General features: G+C 43.7%; 1 protein-coding gene across 7 annotated transcripts; it reads left to right on the top strand.

Moving 5' to 3' along the window:
• Positions 1-3,687: 3,687 nt before the first annotated feature.
• LOC115316857 lies at positions 3,688-12,427 on the top strand. 7 transcript variants are annotated; one of them, XR_003917953.3, is made up of 4 exons: positions 3,688-3,941; positions 7,124-7,259; positions 9,025-9,154; positions 11,656-12,427. XR_003917953.3 is itself a non-coding variant. In XM_042286351.1 (3 exons), the coding sequence occupies exons 1-3, from the start codon at positions 4,174-4,176 to the stop codon at positions 9,138-9,140; spliced, it is 429 nt and encodes a 142-aa protein (XP_042142285.1). In that variant the 5' UTR covers positions 4,141-4,173; the 3' UTR covers positions 9,141-10,022. The 7 variants fall into 7 exon arrangements, 1 of the variants encoding a protein (XP_042142285.1); XR_006076566.1 differs by having other exon boundaries at positions 3,711-3,941; positions 7,124-7,247; XR_006076565.1 differs by having other exon boundaries at positions 3,711-3,830; positions 3,919-3,941; positions 7,124-9,154.
• Positions 12,428-17,370: the final 4,943 nt, after the last annotated feature.

Below are 17,370 nucleotides of genomic sequence, written 5' to 3' on the forward strand. Positions count from 1 at the left end.
ATACCCTTTATAACGGGCGGTAGCTTGCGCCACCTAGCCTAGAAACCATAAGTATGTTCTCCTCCCCGCAAAATCCTTTTCCCTCTGGACATCAGATTTCATGCATAATACTGTGTTGCCAAAAGACAAAGCCAGCACCATGACTACTTTCCGTATTCCCCTAACTACTTCATATCTACTGTAATTTCATAGTGCCCTATGCTTCACGATCGCGGAGTTCATTTTTCCTTAGCATATTCCCTTCCTGTTCTTCTTATGTTTTCCCTTGTTCATTCGTACACCCAGCTATTTATACTTTCCAAATGTTCTATGAAAATGACCCGTATTTTTAGTGGGCTGTTATTCTTGACTTGTCGCTACTGAATTTCATGCCCAGAGACACTCCTTCCTCTCCACAGATTTTTATCAGCTTCTGTAATCCAACCCGGCTATCTGCTAGCGGTACAATGTTGTCTGCGTAGAACAATTTTGGTACAACTTGGTTTACTTCTCCCTCTCCTTCCGTATACGACATGTCAAAACCTAAATTGCGCTGTTCCAATTTCTTTTCCAGTATATCGTAAAAAGCAGGGGCGATAGCGGACAACTCTGCCTAATCCCTCTCTTTATTGCTGCTGGTTCCATTATTCCTGTTTCCCATGTTATATACACTTCGTCATCCATGTATATCAGTCGTAGAAGCCTAACCAAATGTGTGTCTAAATCATACTCTCTCAGTTATGCCCATAGTTGTCATATGCCCCTTTAATGCGCAAGAAATGCAGTGTGCAAGTGCTGCACCTTTTGCACCAAAGTGTGCCATGAACAAAAGTGTGCTGCATCTTATGATGTAGTGCTAAGAACTGCGCCACTCATGTGCTTAAATGAACAAAGCGAAAAAGAAAATATATATATAGCTCGATTTTAATGTTTAGAGAAGTAAGAGGAAAGAAAAATGGTACAAATATGCATTTCGGAGCATCTCTACTCACCACATAGTGTGCATGAAGACTCATGCACACTATGTGTGCACAAACCCATACTAAAAGTGCAAGTCATGGGACATTCGCTGCACCGGAATCATTTAGTCGATGAAGGACCACACACGGGAAGCTGGACAAATTCCATTAACGCTGGTTTGTCCCATTGGCTCGTAGCATCAGCTGCACTTTGAATTAAGGTGAGACAAAGTATTGAGATTGCTCGTCAACCGTGCTGGTTGTTTGATGCGCTGACGGGTTGATCGCCGACATTTTCTAAATTTCCAGACTATGTCGGCAATTTCGAGAAGTTGCGAGAAAACATTGCCAAATTGTAGGATGGCGGCTACTGTGCTAAAACAGAACCAGGGTCTTGTACTCCTGATGAGATACTTAATTATCATGTCCGCCGCATGTCTCCGTGCCTCCTCTCAACAGAGCGCGCATGTCTAGTTTTACCGCTTTGTACCGAAGTACTAGGTGTAGTGGCTGACGCGGGTGAGCACCTGGTTTAGCCTGGTTTAGCGTGATAGGCCCAGAGGCCGAGTAATTATGCTTAAAACTATTCAGATTCTTTTTTTGTCCTAGTAATAAATTAATCTTTAATTTGGAAAAAAAAAGAAAAAGAAAAAAAGCCCTGCTTTGAGAAAATTAAAATGCTTGTGTATATTTGAATAAATTGTAGTCAAAGTTGTTCTCGTGCATCTGTCGATCGAAAGAACAGCGAACTTGGACTTCACTCTGGTTCCAACGCCATTGTAAAAGTATGAGGGGAGAGAAGCTTTATCCCAACTGAAGTGTTACACTATGATTCATTTTTCATCAATGCTTTAGTACCCACATAACCTTCTGAGACTAGAGCCTTATTTCTGAAAAGAATGCTATGTGTTCCTCTGGTGCCCTATCCTCGTTGCAAAGGTTATGACTAATATGCTGCGGTATCAAGAGGAACCCTCCGTCATCATCAAAGATGAACTCATTTAGCGATGCAATCACTTTCATTTTTAAGTAATGTGCTAACTGATATTGGCATCTGCTCCAAAAGGATCACTGCTGCTCCAAACCAATGTATTGCCTGCCACGGAACGTGCTGCAAAAGGTCAAATGCCGCTTCCATCACTGTAAATGCTATCCGTAACGGTCTTCGACTCATCCGTGCCACCTCTATTCATAACGTGATGACAAACAAGTTGCCGTCTAACCTTCTATCTCCAGAAAGTTCACAGCAGGTCCTCAAAAGCTGACAGCAAGGTGGCCAGACTTTGCAAAAGCCTGCTAATTCATTTTGGTTTGCAACAGCGTGACGAGGACAAAGTAAAAAACGAGACAGACGACAGCTGTCATCTGTCTCGTCCTTACTTTGTCCTTGTCTTGTCGTGCTGTTTCAAACCAAGATGCTCATTAACCGACCAGGCCAAACATACCTTGTAGCTGCTAATTCAGGAGGAATCCTCAATCAGTTTGGGTTGGGCAATCTAGGTGGTATTTAAATTTGTCAAGCATTATATTTAAGTATACATTCACTTCCATCTGAAGTAATGCGCACCTCGCGCCCTTTAGGGTGGCCGCTGAAAAAATCCGCCTGGTCCGGGTAGCGAATCCGGGACCTTTCCAGGGCCAGCGAAGAGCTTTACCAACAGCTAAAAACCAGGGACTAGTAGCAAACGGATATATCTAAACATTGCCAACGTCGGCAACAAGGCCAGCTTGCCTCAGCTTTCATGTATACGTGGGGTCCGGGTAGCGAATCCGGGACCTCTCCAGGGCCAGCGAAGAGCTTTACCAACAGCTAAAAACCAGGGACTAGTAGCAAACGGATATATCTAAACATTGCCAACGTCGGCAACAAGGCCAGCTTGCCTCAGCTTTCATGTAGACGTGGGTATTGCTGTTGTGCACTGTTTGCCTTAAAAAAAAAAAAAAAATTTTTGGTGACAGATTTGGATTGGGCGGGGACGCATCTCTGTACAGGTGCTCCGGACCGCTATGGGCTGGGTCTCCCTTTAACCTTTGAGCCATCCACCGTAGCTCTTTTCTGCCACGGATGGTTTGACTTGGATACATCCAGAGCCCAGTTAATCGGCATAGCTTTTCTTTTTTTTACACCGGAGTTGTTAAGGGCTAGTTTCCCCAGGATCGTGTCCGTCAGCAAACAAATGTCGACACAACACTCTGTACAACACATCTATGAGCGACGGCGGCAACCACACCGTCGCTCATAGATGGCGGCAACCTTTCCAGCCTTTCCACTCTGGCTTGCCGACTTGCGGCCGGCCATTACTTCATTCCCACCTCAGTACAGCTTTTGCAGGTCTTCCTTCGCCAAAATAAGAAAAGTAAAAAGATTTTTTTTTCTTAGTTCGGTGCGTGCCTGCATAGGGCAGCATAGGACGCCGTAGACAGCATTGACAGCATTAGAACTCGCAGTGATTTAAAAGGATTCGATGGGTATGAAGAACTGATTTATATATTAATTAATAGAAATAAAAATTATGGAATACATCCAATTCGACATGGTAGGCTGCGCATAAGTAGTTTCGGTTTCGAATATGGTCGATCGAGATTGTAGAAGCAATCAATCGCAAGCTATTATAGCAATTATTGTATTGGTAACCTTTTTCGTTTTATATCATTTTATAGTTTTATTATAAAGTCAATGTTATTATTGGTAGCATACATTTTTTGAGCATTGGTTCGTGGTTTTGGAATCCAACCAATAGTCACCATGATCCAAATCGAAATCCAACAAAAGTTTTCTGGCATTTGTTGTGCGCGCAAATTACGGTGTTCTCGCAAATTGTGATTGATTTAGATGAGAGGTGCTACGATATACACTAACAAACCAACTGAGCCTCGCAAGCGGGCGGCGTCGTATCCTTTCGGTTTCGCTTAGCCTTTTCCAAGCGAAATATTGAACTTGTTGACCTTCCTTGACGTATCGCTGGCGTCCCCTCCAAAGTGACCAAACAACTCGTGTTGACGGTAACGGCAGCTACTCCGACGATAACGGCAGAGCCTCGGCTTCTAGCATGCGCTCGTAGCCTTCCGCTGTGCTTCAGCTGCGCGTGCATCGAAGCTCGCGAGACGCCGAAGTGTGATCGAAGGCAGGAAGCTCTCCCTGGAGGCGGGACAACTAAAAGACTTCCGTCTTTCTCAAAAAAAAAAAAAAAAAAAAGAACGATGTGGGCGGAGTGAAGCTCACTAAAACAGCTAAATGCTCATTGTCATGGGACACAGCATACATACCTTGCACGCGACGTCACGCCAAGGAAGGACGGGGCCCTGCACCATGCTGGTGGTGGACCTCGCACCACGCGGATGCGCTTACCAAGACGTAGGATGCCGCGAACTCCCCGGACATGCGGTGGCATGCACCATATTTTCAACAAAGGTACCTATGCTTCGTTTCAGCTTCCGTCCGAGCACAGCCCAAGCTACGTGTGGCCGGAGCCAATCACACGCCGCCAATAGGTCACGCCATCTCGTCTGCACTTTTGTATCACTCCGCTGCGCCGCCGGTCGTCCGCGCCGCCCGCGCTCGCCGAGTATTTCGACTGCTACAGGTGTATCAACGGTATCGTTTGCTACAAGTTTCAAAAATGCCCTTTCACATTCTGAAATTTAGTCACAGGGGATGTCAGTATGTAGGCTGGCCGCTGGCATCTGTGTCCGAGCTTTCCACCTGTTCGGCATAGTTTCGAGCTGTAAGTACACGTTGCAAGGAGCCCGATGACCCGGCCGTTGATGTTTTCTTGTGTTGTCTGGATATACCAGGGCTCTAGGCGCAGTCCTTTCCACCAGCTTCTCGGCGTTCAATGTGATCGGCAGGTAAAGGGGTGCCCTGATTTCGCCGTGTATCAGTGAATTGTAGTGGCCCGGACGCTTTTCTTGTTTACAACGCATTCGCGGTACGACGCAGCCAAAGTCTCCTGCCGAATTTGAAAGCAGACATTCATCACGACTTCTCGCGCCTGACGCCCAAAGTGCCTTTGCAGAAGGACGTTTTGAAGCGACTTGGTGAGGAAAGCAGTGGAACACATGATTCGGCCATTACGGGAACAAAATCACACAGAAAAACTGAGCACTGCAGCCGTGTTGCTAGCGGATGTACGTGTTTTTACCAAACCACATGCATTTACATATATTAATAAAAACATAAACTTCAGATGTTTAATTCCTTTAGATGCAAATCATTATCAGCTGTACATATCTGGAATATTGTGCAATGTTTACGCACAAAACAGTTATAAAAAAAGAAAAAAAATTACTTTTCCAGACTACTTTGTGGTGCTTAGGAATGCTCTTCTCGAAGTTGCGAACCACCCCTCAGCCTTTGGCTGGCCCTCGGACGGGAGCTGAAACGAAGTATAGTTGTGTTACATGTGAGCTTGGAAAACGTGCCGAGCGTACAATGATGACGTTTAGCTAGTATGTGCAGAATTTTTCGGCATTGGTGCGATTGCGCTACGAGCAGAAAGTTTCCAGGGTGTCTAGCGACCGGGAAAACTGGAAATTGTCAGGGAAATTTTAATTACTGGGAAAAATCAGGGAATTGTCAGGGATATTGTCAGAAAGCGAGCCCAGTCAGGGAAGATGAGCCGGAAACGCCATTGAGCGCCCTGAGCAAAGACTTAGGGGCAGAAAAATAGGCAATAAATTCTGCTTAGAGCGGAGCGCGGGCTCTGCTCACCCGATGTCGATTGTGCTACCCGATGCAAAGGGAATAGCCGACAGATCCAGTACAAGCCTTGGATTGGACTGGATGGAGGGCGCGACACTAGGCTAGATCCAATTAGAGCTACTAGATTTAGTAACAATTATGGAAAAGCCGCAGACCCCAATTCAATCGAAGCCGAAAGTATCCGAAATTGTGCGTCTGGCGGCCATGCCGCCATTTGGTTATTGACGTGTGTGGTTGAGCGTCGTGTTTTCATTGTGTTTCCGGAAGCGGCCTCTTCACTGACGATGTTGGCGGCAAGCAAGGGCTCGTTTCAGCCGGACTGGACGAACCCGAATAGTTCGATATATGCAAGTTGGATTAAGCCCGTGCAAAACGATCCTCAAAGTGCTCAGTGCTTAATGCCTTGTGTTGTAATGGTCTTATATTTTATATATTTAACTGCCTCTACAGTGGTCAGGAAATTTCACCTGGAATTGTCAGGAAAAAACCTGGAAAAGTCAGGGAATTTCAAAATAATAATTTGCTAGACACCCTGGTTTCGATATGCCGCCGACAAAGTTTTGACACAAAAAAACTGCCGTGTTGCTGAAAAAAAAAGCTTAATTGCGCATTTTAAAATTTGACGAGCTACTCTAGGAGTCACTTGTAGAAAAATTGTTACGATTTTGCGAAATACTGGTAAACAATGCAAGGTTACCGTCATAATGTAAACCCTGAGACAAGGATAAATCAGATAACAGACAGACAACTGTCATTGTCTCAGGGTTTATATTATGATGTTTCCTATACCAGCTCGCCTACATACTTTCGCTCCTTGTAAAGGTCACCGTCTCGCAGACGGCACAAATCGATGCCCTGGCGGTGGCGTCTCGGCGAACTTGCACATGGGGGCCGCCGCTGACCAACCGCCGTCTGGCCGGGCTCGCGGTGCGACACTCGCCCGTGATCGGCTGGGAGCCCCGAAGGTGCGCTCGAAGCGTGGAAACGGCATTATGTGACGAAAGGCAAAGGACGTCTACACCACAAACGGGAAAAAGCCGGCGCAAAGGCGTACGTGAATGTAAACAACGATAGAAAAGTGCCGTTGCTCGCCGCTATGAAATGTGTCCCGCAAACTTGATAATTCGCGGCCGCATCCCTTTCCTGTTGCTCATACTTTCTCTAACTTGACGGCTACTCTGTCTCGCAGGGCATGCCGACGAAACGATCGGACGATCGTCGGGATACGTAGTAACTACTACAGCTGAGCGCAGTGCAGTTTACCATTGTTCTCGCTGCAAAAGGCCATCAGTCAACCATCAGCATGGTGGTTACCAGTGTTTGACATCATCATGTGACGTAGGTCCATGTATATTGACAGACAAAGGAACTTTGGTAACATGGGCCATCGTGCTGAGCATATCTACCAGCTCGCGTGTGTTTGAGCCTGACATTCTAATCTCAACTGTAGTTAAATTCATTAATTTTTATTCTTATTTTCCAGGCATCTGAAGAAATGTCGCTTCCCGCGGCATGTCAACACGAGAACACGAGGATCTGTTGTTCTTCCATGAAATTACCCACGGCAGCTGATCCTGGCATTCTTGCAGGACTCGAAGCTAGGAAGAGTCAGCGCTACCGTAATCCTTGTTGCGCATGTACCTACCGTAATATCCAGAGAGATGCCCCGCCCCCAAAAGATAACCGACTTCTATTTTTGTCTTGGTTTGCTATTTTTTCGTAAACACCAGAAGATAGCCCACTCCTAGTAATGATCAACGGTGGTCTCTGAGTAAATGTGGCCAGTTAGCTATGGTGGGATATAAGCAAACTTTGCTGACTGGAAAGTAGTCATCTTTGCTTCATTTCCCTCGCCACGATAAGAAGCTTGGCGGGGACACATAACCTAAAAATTGAATTTTTTCAATTTTTCTTGATTGCACATCGAAAGTTAGCCTACTCCTAATTTTAACCCGATTCGCTCTTGATTTTAGGTGGGCTATCTCTCAAGATATTATTGTAGCTTTTTTTTTTTCTCTCTTAATTTAGGTGTTTGCAGGCCACCTGTTATGGGCCTTCGGCGTCTCTACTGTACTCCCCGCCCCCCCCGTCCCCATAAATAAAAATAAAATGAAATTTAAAAAAAAAAATAAAAAAATAATGAAGTTATGAAATTTAGTGTTTCTGGAGGACAATTTTCATCACATTGGTGTGTTGTGTTAAAGAAAGGACGGGGTTTTAAGGGATTGCAAAAGGTTGTTAACAAAGAGGGGCATGATATTTCGGTCTAAGGTAACAATTTTTATTTTTTTTACGCTTTTTTTTGTGACAGTTTTTAGTAGTTTGTGGTTTGTGCTATAATTCTTTTGAGTTTAAAGAGGATGCTAAAAGAAATAGTCAGCTTTAACCAACCTTGGCTAAAGACAAAATTGTCTCTCTTTTCTTGGTCTGTTTGATTGAATTTCTATTGTTTATAAGAAAAGTGTCCTGTCATAAAGCTCTTGGTATGAACTCGTGACTTTCCGTGGTGCTTGCACTTACTCCTCTGTCTGTGCATTACCTGCCTGCATTATAAGCTGGAACTGATGTCCTTTATGCCTTCTGTCAGCTTTTTGAAGCATCTTTATTATCTCAAATTGATCTCTAATATAAAGCCCTTGCATATGTCATTCAACATATCTTAGGAGATGTGCCTTTTAACGAATCTAGCGTGTCATGTGGCACAGCTCAATCTTCCTAAATGTATAACCTCATCATTTTTGAATATTTTAAATATTTAGAACCTGTGGGCTAAATTTGTCTGCAAAGCCTGTGAAAGTCCAGTAAAAAACAAGTGCCTCGAAGTCTGCTTAAAAAAATAAAAATGGGAATTTGTTTTTTTTTGTAAATGCAAAAGGTGTTTGCGTATATCTGCCTTGTTAAAGGGTCTCTTGTTATGAGTGCTTTGTCTGAAAGGCTCTGTGCAGTGTTGGAGTTGTAATTTATGTCAATATGTTCCTTTTTATATCTGGTGCGATTTGAAATTCCTGTTTTCTGTATCTGAAATACTTGTATCTGTTCTAGGTACAGATAAGCAAACTTTTGCTTGATTTTCGTGCACCTCAAACCTGACTACCTTGTGTATACGATTCTGCGTGGCGTTGCCCGAGTTTGGTTTTGTGCGTCTCTCGGCTCTTTCAACTTTAACCTCCTTAGACAGAGCCTTTACTCTGTCCGTCTTTTGACGTGTGCAAGCTCAAGTGTAGACCGATTCTGGCAATCTTTCTTTCTTGGCGTTTCACGAGGGTTGCATTCCTTTCTGTATGCATTTTTTTAATCATTCTGCCATTTAAATTTCTGTCGCTTGTTTGGACATTCATGTGCAAGCGGACAGGGTCACTTTAACCACCCTCTCTATTCTCCTAGGTCCACGGAGACCTGGAGCGAGGAGAGGTCCGGGAGGCATCGCCCCACTCCTGAACTGGCTTCACGGATTCGGACTCGAAGCGCCGAAGGCCACCCTGAAAAGATCTCCCCTTTAGATGGCCACTCTCGAGTACATACTGCCAGAATCTTGTTCAGTCTGCAATAGACCTGTTGCAAATATCTGCGACGAATTGCGAGAATGTCCCGTGCCCCCTGCAGTATCTACCATGTGACACTGAAGAGAGGAAATAGCGTAGCTGGCTCGCCTGCCCCTCGTCTGCTCGCCTGCCTATCCTCCCGTCTCCTTCGCAGTTGACTCTGTCGTCTGTTACAGTCAGTTTTGTACAGGCCGTTCCCAGCATTCCTTTCGGTGTCGCAGACGGTGCTGCGCGATTTGTGAAAGGTCTATTGAAACTACCGAAACTTGTGCTCGTTCAACGAGAGTTTGAGTTGTACAACAGCATTGTCTGCAGATACGTTTTCTGCAGAAACTGCTGCTGCGCCTGCCAAGTCGCACTGCTTCGAGCCAGACCCCAGTTCATCAGCTGTTCGAGGACTGAAATAGAAAGGGCTGTACCGCTCGAAATCATGAAAAAGCTACGGTAGATAGCGATTTGAAACGGTCCCTGCCAAGATTACTTGCAAGCAGACTTGTACGTAATCTGTTACAAGCAACAAAATTACTTGTAATCCCTTACGGTTATCAGTAATTTTCTAAGGTAATAATTACATATTTCAGAAAGTACTTGTAAAGTGATTTCCTTACTTTTCTTTACGTGAGAAAATGATTGTAATCCGTTACATTTTTGTTTTCATTTGCGGAGGAAAAATGCAGAAACTTGAAATATTGACAAAAAAAAATTGTAATTATATACAGTATATGTATTTTTTTTTTGTAAGGGTAAGTTTTTCCAGAACCACACTGTTACCTGCATTTACAAAACGTAAGACCTGGCATTCTTAAATGCTCAAAGCCTTTCTTCACGTCGCACAAAACCTCGCCTCAAATCTTTTTTTTTTTTTTTTTTTTTTTTTTGTGGTTTGGTTGATTGCAAATTGTAACTCGTCAGCTTGCTCGCCTGCAACGAAGTGGGAAGCACACTGATACAAAGAACCAAACTGTTCATGCAAACAATATTATGCAAACTCCCGAGTTTTCCTAATAAAAACGAATACAAAAAAAACCCGTCAAAGTGCATGCGAGCTGGTGTAGCAAATCAGTGCGTGCCTTTTCTTTTTCTCTCTTCAAGAGAGAGAAGGTGACTTCTTTGTATCAACACTTGGAAGAAAAATGAAGTTTGGTGGAGCCGTAGTTAGGACATGGTGTCTCAATGGGCCAACAGGTTCTAGCTGTCGTTTCGGGTGTCCAGCGAGTAGGGGAGGCCTTGCGAACATATTGTTTTCTAGACACTCAGTCGCGGGTCCAGGTGGCATCATCTATTTGGGAAAAGGCGGATTGAAAAGGTGTTTAGTGCATCGGACAACATCTTCACATAGAAACGAGGCAAGATGTTTGAGAGTCAGATGTTGCTCAAGGTCACAAAAGTGTGAGTTGTGGCAGCAATAAACGCTTCAATAACACTTGTGTCTTGTTTCTTACCCTAGGACAGTAATGTTGAAAGTAACGCCACTAAAGTAACAGAATCGTTTTTGAAGTAACGCGGACTTCCTTTTATGGAAGTGTAATTGTAACTGTAATTTGTTAATTTAGCCATGGGTAATTGTAAATGTAATTCCTTACTTTCTTTAGTAACGATACAAGTCTACTTGCGAGTGGACGAGCAGGTAGGCATTCATCTTTTGTGTACAAATGGACGGATCTCACAATGAGTTTCATTACGCCACCGCTGCCGCTATGCATCGTGAAAACTATAGCCATTCTGCACGTGCAACAATGCCGCTGAGGGCCTGTGCGAGCAGAGCACGAGACGGCACAAACTGTCTCGTGCACTGGCGCCTGCCTCCTCTGAACTACAGTTATGGCGGCATCACACATGCTTGGAACGCTAAGTGAGATCGGTCTATTAGGTGCTACTTCATTAAAAGAAGCTAGCACGCCCATCACCCTCCGATTGGCCCAGATCCATTAGCTATTCAGAGCCCCCTCAAGTAGACTTCTTTTTTCCTTTTCGTTTATTTGGCACTATTACCTTATCATATCCAATGTCGGCCAATCAGAAGGCTCGATCGTGTTGATTCCTCCGATCAAGCAGATGCTATGTAATGTGGCACACTGGAAATATTAGCTCTAGTCCTTGCTAGAGCTACTGAATAGGCTACGCTGGCACACTATTTTCCGATTTTCTTGTGGGTGCCGTTAGCAATTGTTACAATTCGAAAATGCGACTTGCCAAGTTTTTGATACCATATCGGAAAGCTCAGGCTATATGTTTTTGCTTTGTCGTGAACTGTTCCGATGCTTTAGGAGGGCTGAAAAGCGTTTCTTGCGATTTCAGATAAGGCTTCAAATGACTAAAAACAATGATTTTAAGCACCCAGATGACCGAGGTATTGTCAATCTGAAGTGTAACCCATTTTGTCGCGCCTAGGCCTTGCGATTCGCTCGCAACGAATGCGAGAACTAAGCGGGGCGCTCGTATTTGTTCCGCTGAAACGGCCGACGTCTTTCAGGACTGGTCGCCCCTCCCCGATGTCGGAAACAGCCTGGCAAGCCCGAGCGGTCGCGCTTCCAGTGCAGCTATTGCGAGTACAAGAGCGAGTACAAGTGCTACGTGGTGGCACACGAACGCATTCACACGGGGGAGCGTCCATACAAGTGCCCGCTGTGTAGCAAGGCCTTCACCTTCAAGCACCACGTGACTACACACCTGCGCTGCCACACCGGAGAGAAACCCTTCCGCTGCAGCATGTGCCCGCGCTCCTTTGCGCAGAAGAGCAACCTGAACCAGCACCTGCTCATTCATCGGAACAACGTGCGCTGAGGGCGGTGGGTGAGACGCTTGAATTGGGACGTCATTTGGAAATCCGTTCTAATCGGAACTCTTTGACGCTTCAGACTTCACTTTTTAAGGAGTTGTTTTGTGTACTGTGTACTTCTGTTACAAAAGGCTTACCACAAAGTATCACTGTGGCGGATACCTGCAGCAAAGGTCGAACGTTGTGCCGTCAACGACAGAATTGTGTAGTTCTCAAAATATAAGTTTAAAGGGGCACTAAAATTGGATCTTGAGATCCAGTTTTAGCTGGACTTAAACTGAAACGAAGTATAGGAGAGAGCGTGATGCCAGCCATGTAGCTTCCACAAGCAATCCTCTCTTGGAGGAGTGTCCCCTTCTAATACTTCCGATCTCCTCACTTGCGCTGACCGTGCAAGAAGTAGCGAAAGTTTGAAATGCTGCGGGAAAGCTATCCCCCAGTACAAATAAAGTGATGCATTCCACATTCCTGGTGAGAGTAGAATATCTTTCCCAGTATTTCTTCAGAGTTAACGGAGCATCATTTTGTGATATAAAATTATGAAGACGATATTTAGGGAATGTATGATATTTACTCGCATACTGAACGGACTTTTTTTCCCGAAAAATTGACACGTATTTGGGGGGTGCGTTCATTATGCGAGGTAAAATTTTTGCATTTCCACACTTCACGCAAGTGTCATTGTAGATGCCATTATGACATAGCAGTGTACTGTGGCACGTCTCCACTGACGGAAGCACACCCGCAACTGATTGTGGGCGTGCCACAGTCCCCACGCTCTATCAATTGCGAACCTTTTTTAGGGCGCTTTTGGCGTGTCTTTTGCCAAAGAAAAAGCGACCTACCAAGCTCACTCAGAATGAAGAGTCACGCGACCGTTCTCAGGCCTAACCACTGTCACGATTTCACTGTTCGAAAGCGGACCACAGATGACAGCGTGATCGTTGACTTCAAAGCATCCGATGGGCGAAGCATGTCCGGGGCTGGGCTATTCCTCAACCCCAGCTTTGTTAGGTGTGCTTGCCGCTTAGTTTCACAGTTGATCACTTCCATAACTACGCAGTTGCAGCCATTACGAGAGCAGCTTGGCTTGGCTTGACTTGGACCGGCCCCTTGGTAGCTAGCTGAGTTGGACGCAGTTTGAGACTCGCAAAGCCGAAAATTGGAGGTACGTTCATTATGCGAGGGGAAAAAAGAAGTCAGTCTTGATGCCCGTTGGGGGGGTGCGTTCATTATGCGAGTAAATACAGTGCTTTGAATTTGGGAGTAGTACTTTCCTTAGAAAATACCAGAAAAAAAATACTTTAAGTGAAGTACATACTCCAAGAGTGTATTTCGAGTAAAGAACAAGTTTTCTAAACTTACTTGAAGTAGTACTTTAAAGGGCAACTCTGCTTAATTCCTAATATTTCGAGATAATGAGTGATTTTGCATTGAAACTGTAGTAAAAGACAGTATGTCTTTTTCTTCGCAAGAAATGGAATATATATTGTTAAATCTAATTGTAAACACGAGCAGAAGTTGAAACCTAAACTTTGGCTCCATCCGGCAACATTGGACTCGGGCCAATACTACACAACCCTCAGCAGTAAAAGGGCTCACTCTGGGCGGTCCACTCTCACCTTCGCGCTTCCTGATATATCTCGGTGAAATGGAAAAGAAATTAGATCAGAGCGACGTAGGCTTTATAGTAATAATGATAATAATCATGATAATGCTTTGTTTGATTCGTGCCCCAGAACAACCAATAGCTTATAATGTTGTTGCACATAAAATAAGATACAAAAGAAAAATCCATAACGATGTCTGCCACTATTGCAAAATACAGTGTGGGTCAGTAGCCGAAACGATAGAAATCAAGCTCTCATTTAAAGACAAAAAGAATCTGAAAAAAACATCAACATGAGGCGACCATTCATTATCACGAATTTGCATCCGCACCCATGGTGACAATTGCGATTGCACAGAGGGATAAAATACACTCGTTCCTCTAATAGCACGAGCTGGCACATGAAATCCCAGCGATGACACCGGTTCACTATCTACAGGGTGTCACAAAAGAAAATTTACACTGTCTTTTTTACCGCAAAAATAAACTAGGCATCGCCGGACGCTCATTCTCTGTCCAAAGATGGCGCTAGAGGTCACAGCCAGATGCCAAAGTTTCAGCCCGATCCGATAACTTAATCAAAAGTTATAAGTGATTTTCTGAAAATTTCAATGGGAAAATGGCGGCCGACCGAGTTTTCAAACACATGGGGCTCTATGGCACCAGAAACCGAAAACGGGCAAAAATGGGCTCCATTTTCCCATTGAAATTTTCAGAAAATCACTAATAACTTTTGATTAAGTTATCGGATCGGGCTGAAACTTTGGCATCTGGTTGTGACCTCTAGCTCTACCTCTGGGCGGAGAATGAGAGTTCGGCGATGCCTAGTTTATTTTTGCGGTAAAAAAGACTGTGTAAATTTTCTTTTGTGACACCCTGTACATGGCCGTGAACAACTTTACGTAAAAATAAAACATCACGAGCAGTCCGTCTCTTTATCAAGTTGCACAAGGAAAATTCTCCAAGAATGTATTCATAGTCGTAATAACATTTCATCCCAAAATACCTACCATAAACAGTTCGAACAAATCGTTTTTGAACCCTTTCGATTTGCCCTGCGTCACCTGGAGTCAGCGAATTCCATACAGCACTGCAAAGCTTGAGTCTAACTCGCACCAAGGAGCAAAACAAGCGGACGACACATAAAGAATTGGAAAAGTTGTGCGTCACATGTGATATCATTCCCATCACTCGAAAAGCTGAAGCAACAATCTGGCTAACATGATTTGGAAAGGAAAGATTCCTATCAAAATAAACGCCAAGGTCACATGCTCGTTCAACCCGTCAAATAGTACAATTGCCAAGTATGCACGGGTAAGAAATGTTTTTGCGTTTTCTACACACAGTGAGTATATTGGTTTTAACTGGGTTAAGTAAAAAATTATCTGAACATCATTCAGAAATGCATAATATGTCATCCTGCAAAAGAGCACAGTCATCTTCTGATTGAATTTTCATTAAAAGTTTGATGTCATCCGCATACAAAAACATCTGTGCATTCTTTACGCACATGTTGATGTCATTGATAAAAATAAGAAAAAGAAGTGGCCCTAAGTTTGATCCTTGGGGACACCGGAAGAGGGTACAAGAACTTCTGATAGACTGCTCAATACGCGGACACTATTTTGACGATCAGTAAGACAACTATTAAACAAAGTTAAAAGTGGCATGGTTATACCATATAAGGATAGTTTATACAAGAGCAGTGCATGATTCACCTTATCGAAAGCCTCGGATAAATCAAAGTAAACAGTGTCGGCTTGTTTTCGTGAAAAAACAATTAGTGCTATGTAATCCAGGAAAGAACAGAGATTTGTTTCTACTGGGTGACCTTTTATAAATCCATGCTGAACGGTGCCTAGTTTTCGGCTGAAGTAAAAAGAAACGCGGGTATGTATGACGATCTTAAAAACCTTTGAGAAAGAACACAGCAAAGACACAGGGCGATAGTTCTCTACCTTTGACACGTCACCGGCTTTGTGCACTGGCACTACAATCGACTTTTTCCACAAAGAGGGGAAAACTCCCTTTCTTCAGCGCAAATCAGCGCAACCCTTGACAATGAAACCAGGTATAAGATCAGCACCCACAGAACGCTTAGGCTTTAATCTTTTCATCACCTCTAAAATTTCGTTTGTGTCAACCTGTGAGACTGTAAAAGTGTCGCTACAGCCAATGTTACCAACATAGGGTGTACTTCCACATACATCAGTAGAGTAACACTCACTAAAATAGTTTCGAAAGATACCCGTTACTCCTTCAGGAGAAGTTACGTAGTCCATACCATTACGTAAAGAGAGGATTCTCGAAGACCCCTTCTTGTGTTGCCTGATGAACTGCCGTAATATATCGGGCTCGCGAAACAGACTACTTTCAACATTCTTTTCATAAACACGTTTGTCATATTTGAACCATTTTTTCACGAGCGCACGATAGATACTGAATTTTGTGTACCATAATTCGACTCCAGTTCTTTTAAACAGTTTACGGAAATGTTCTTTCCTGTGCATATAATATATTAATTCTTTTGAAAGCCAAAACGGGAACTTAGTAGGCTTAGAGACACGCTCAGTAATGAACATATCAATCGCATTTCCTACTATATATCTGTCGAAGATTGAGTCGCGGAATTAACACAAATATCGTTAAGAAACACTGACCAATTGTAGTCTCATAGCAACGTGTACAACCCTAAATAATCACCATTGGATAAGCATAGTTGGTAGAACTGTGATGATGACATGTTCGCCCTGAAAAGCCAAAGGTTGCTACAAAAGGTGGGCGAAATATGTCAGGCCGCACAAGAGGATCAATCACTGGCAATATACTTTCTATTGGGCAGTTGGAAAGACAAGAATCTAAGACATTCCTGGCATTGTTTTTGTAGTGATTGCGTTGTATGAGTCCATTAAAATTAATAAAATCAATTAATCTGGATGGTTTTACCGTTTGGGTGGTTCCACTAGAAAGGGTATCGGATGCCCAGTTTATGCCTAAAAGGTTAAAATCCCCATAAAGATGAATTTGAAACTTTGAAAAATCAACTTTCTGTTTGAGCATTTGCAGGTGGTTAATAAACTCACTCGATTTTGATAGTGGAGGGAAGTAATAATTCCCAATAAGGTAAGTAAAACAGTCACTCAATATTATTTCTACCTCCACACTCTGCGTAGGTCTCCAGATCACGCCTCCTGACCGAATTAGGGATATCGCATATTGAAATTAAAACACCACTACTGAATTTCTGCCCCGTGTCACTGTAGTCTCTTTCTCTCAGTTATATGGAAGGAGGCAGTTATATTGAAGTAGGGAGAAATGTAATACAGGTGATACCAGGACTGATGTATGTGGATGACATTCTACTTATGGCAGATAACCAGGATACATTACAGGAACTAGCTGAAATTTTGGAGAGGAAGTGGACACCTTGTTCATGAGTTTAAAGGGGTTATGACACGAAAATTAAACGGATAGATTATTCTTGAAATGGAATGCTCATAGGCTACTTAGTATATACACCAAGTTACGAAATTTTTAGAGCTCTGATAATTGCAATATTCAATTTACGAATTTTTATAATTTTCATCTGGCGACCAGGCAACACTGCTCAAGTTAGTCACACCATGGTGTCCATAAACCACGTGACCATGAACACTCTCTCATTCTAGGCGCCCCCATGATCGCCCAAGCTCTTCTCGTCGCGGTACGAACAAAACCGCTCAAACAGCTCGGTAAACTGAAAGCTATTCTCGCTCTCGCCCCCCGGCCGGTTGGCCTTCCAGCCTGCATGCGCCTGCGAG

Source organism: Ixodes scapularis, unplaced genomic scaffold (assembly GCF_016920785.2).
Source record: "Ixodes scapularis isolate PalLabHiFi unplaced genomic scaffold, ASM1692078v2 PGA_scaffold7__128_contigs__length_106722199, whole genome shotgun sequence".
NCBI lineage: Eukaryota > Metazoa > Arthropoda > Arachnida > Ixodida > Ixodidae > Ixodes > Ixodes scapularis.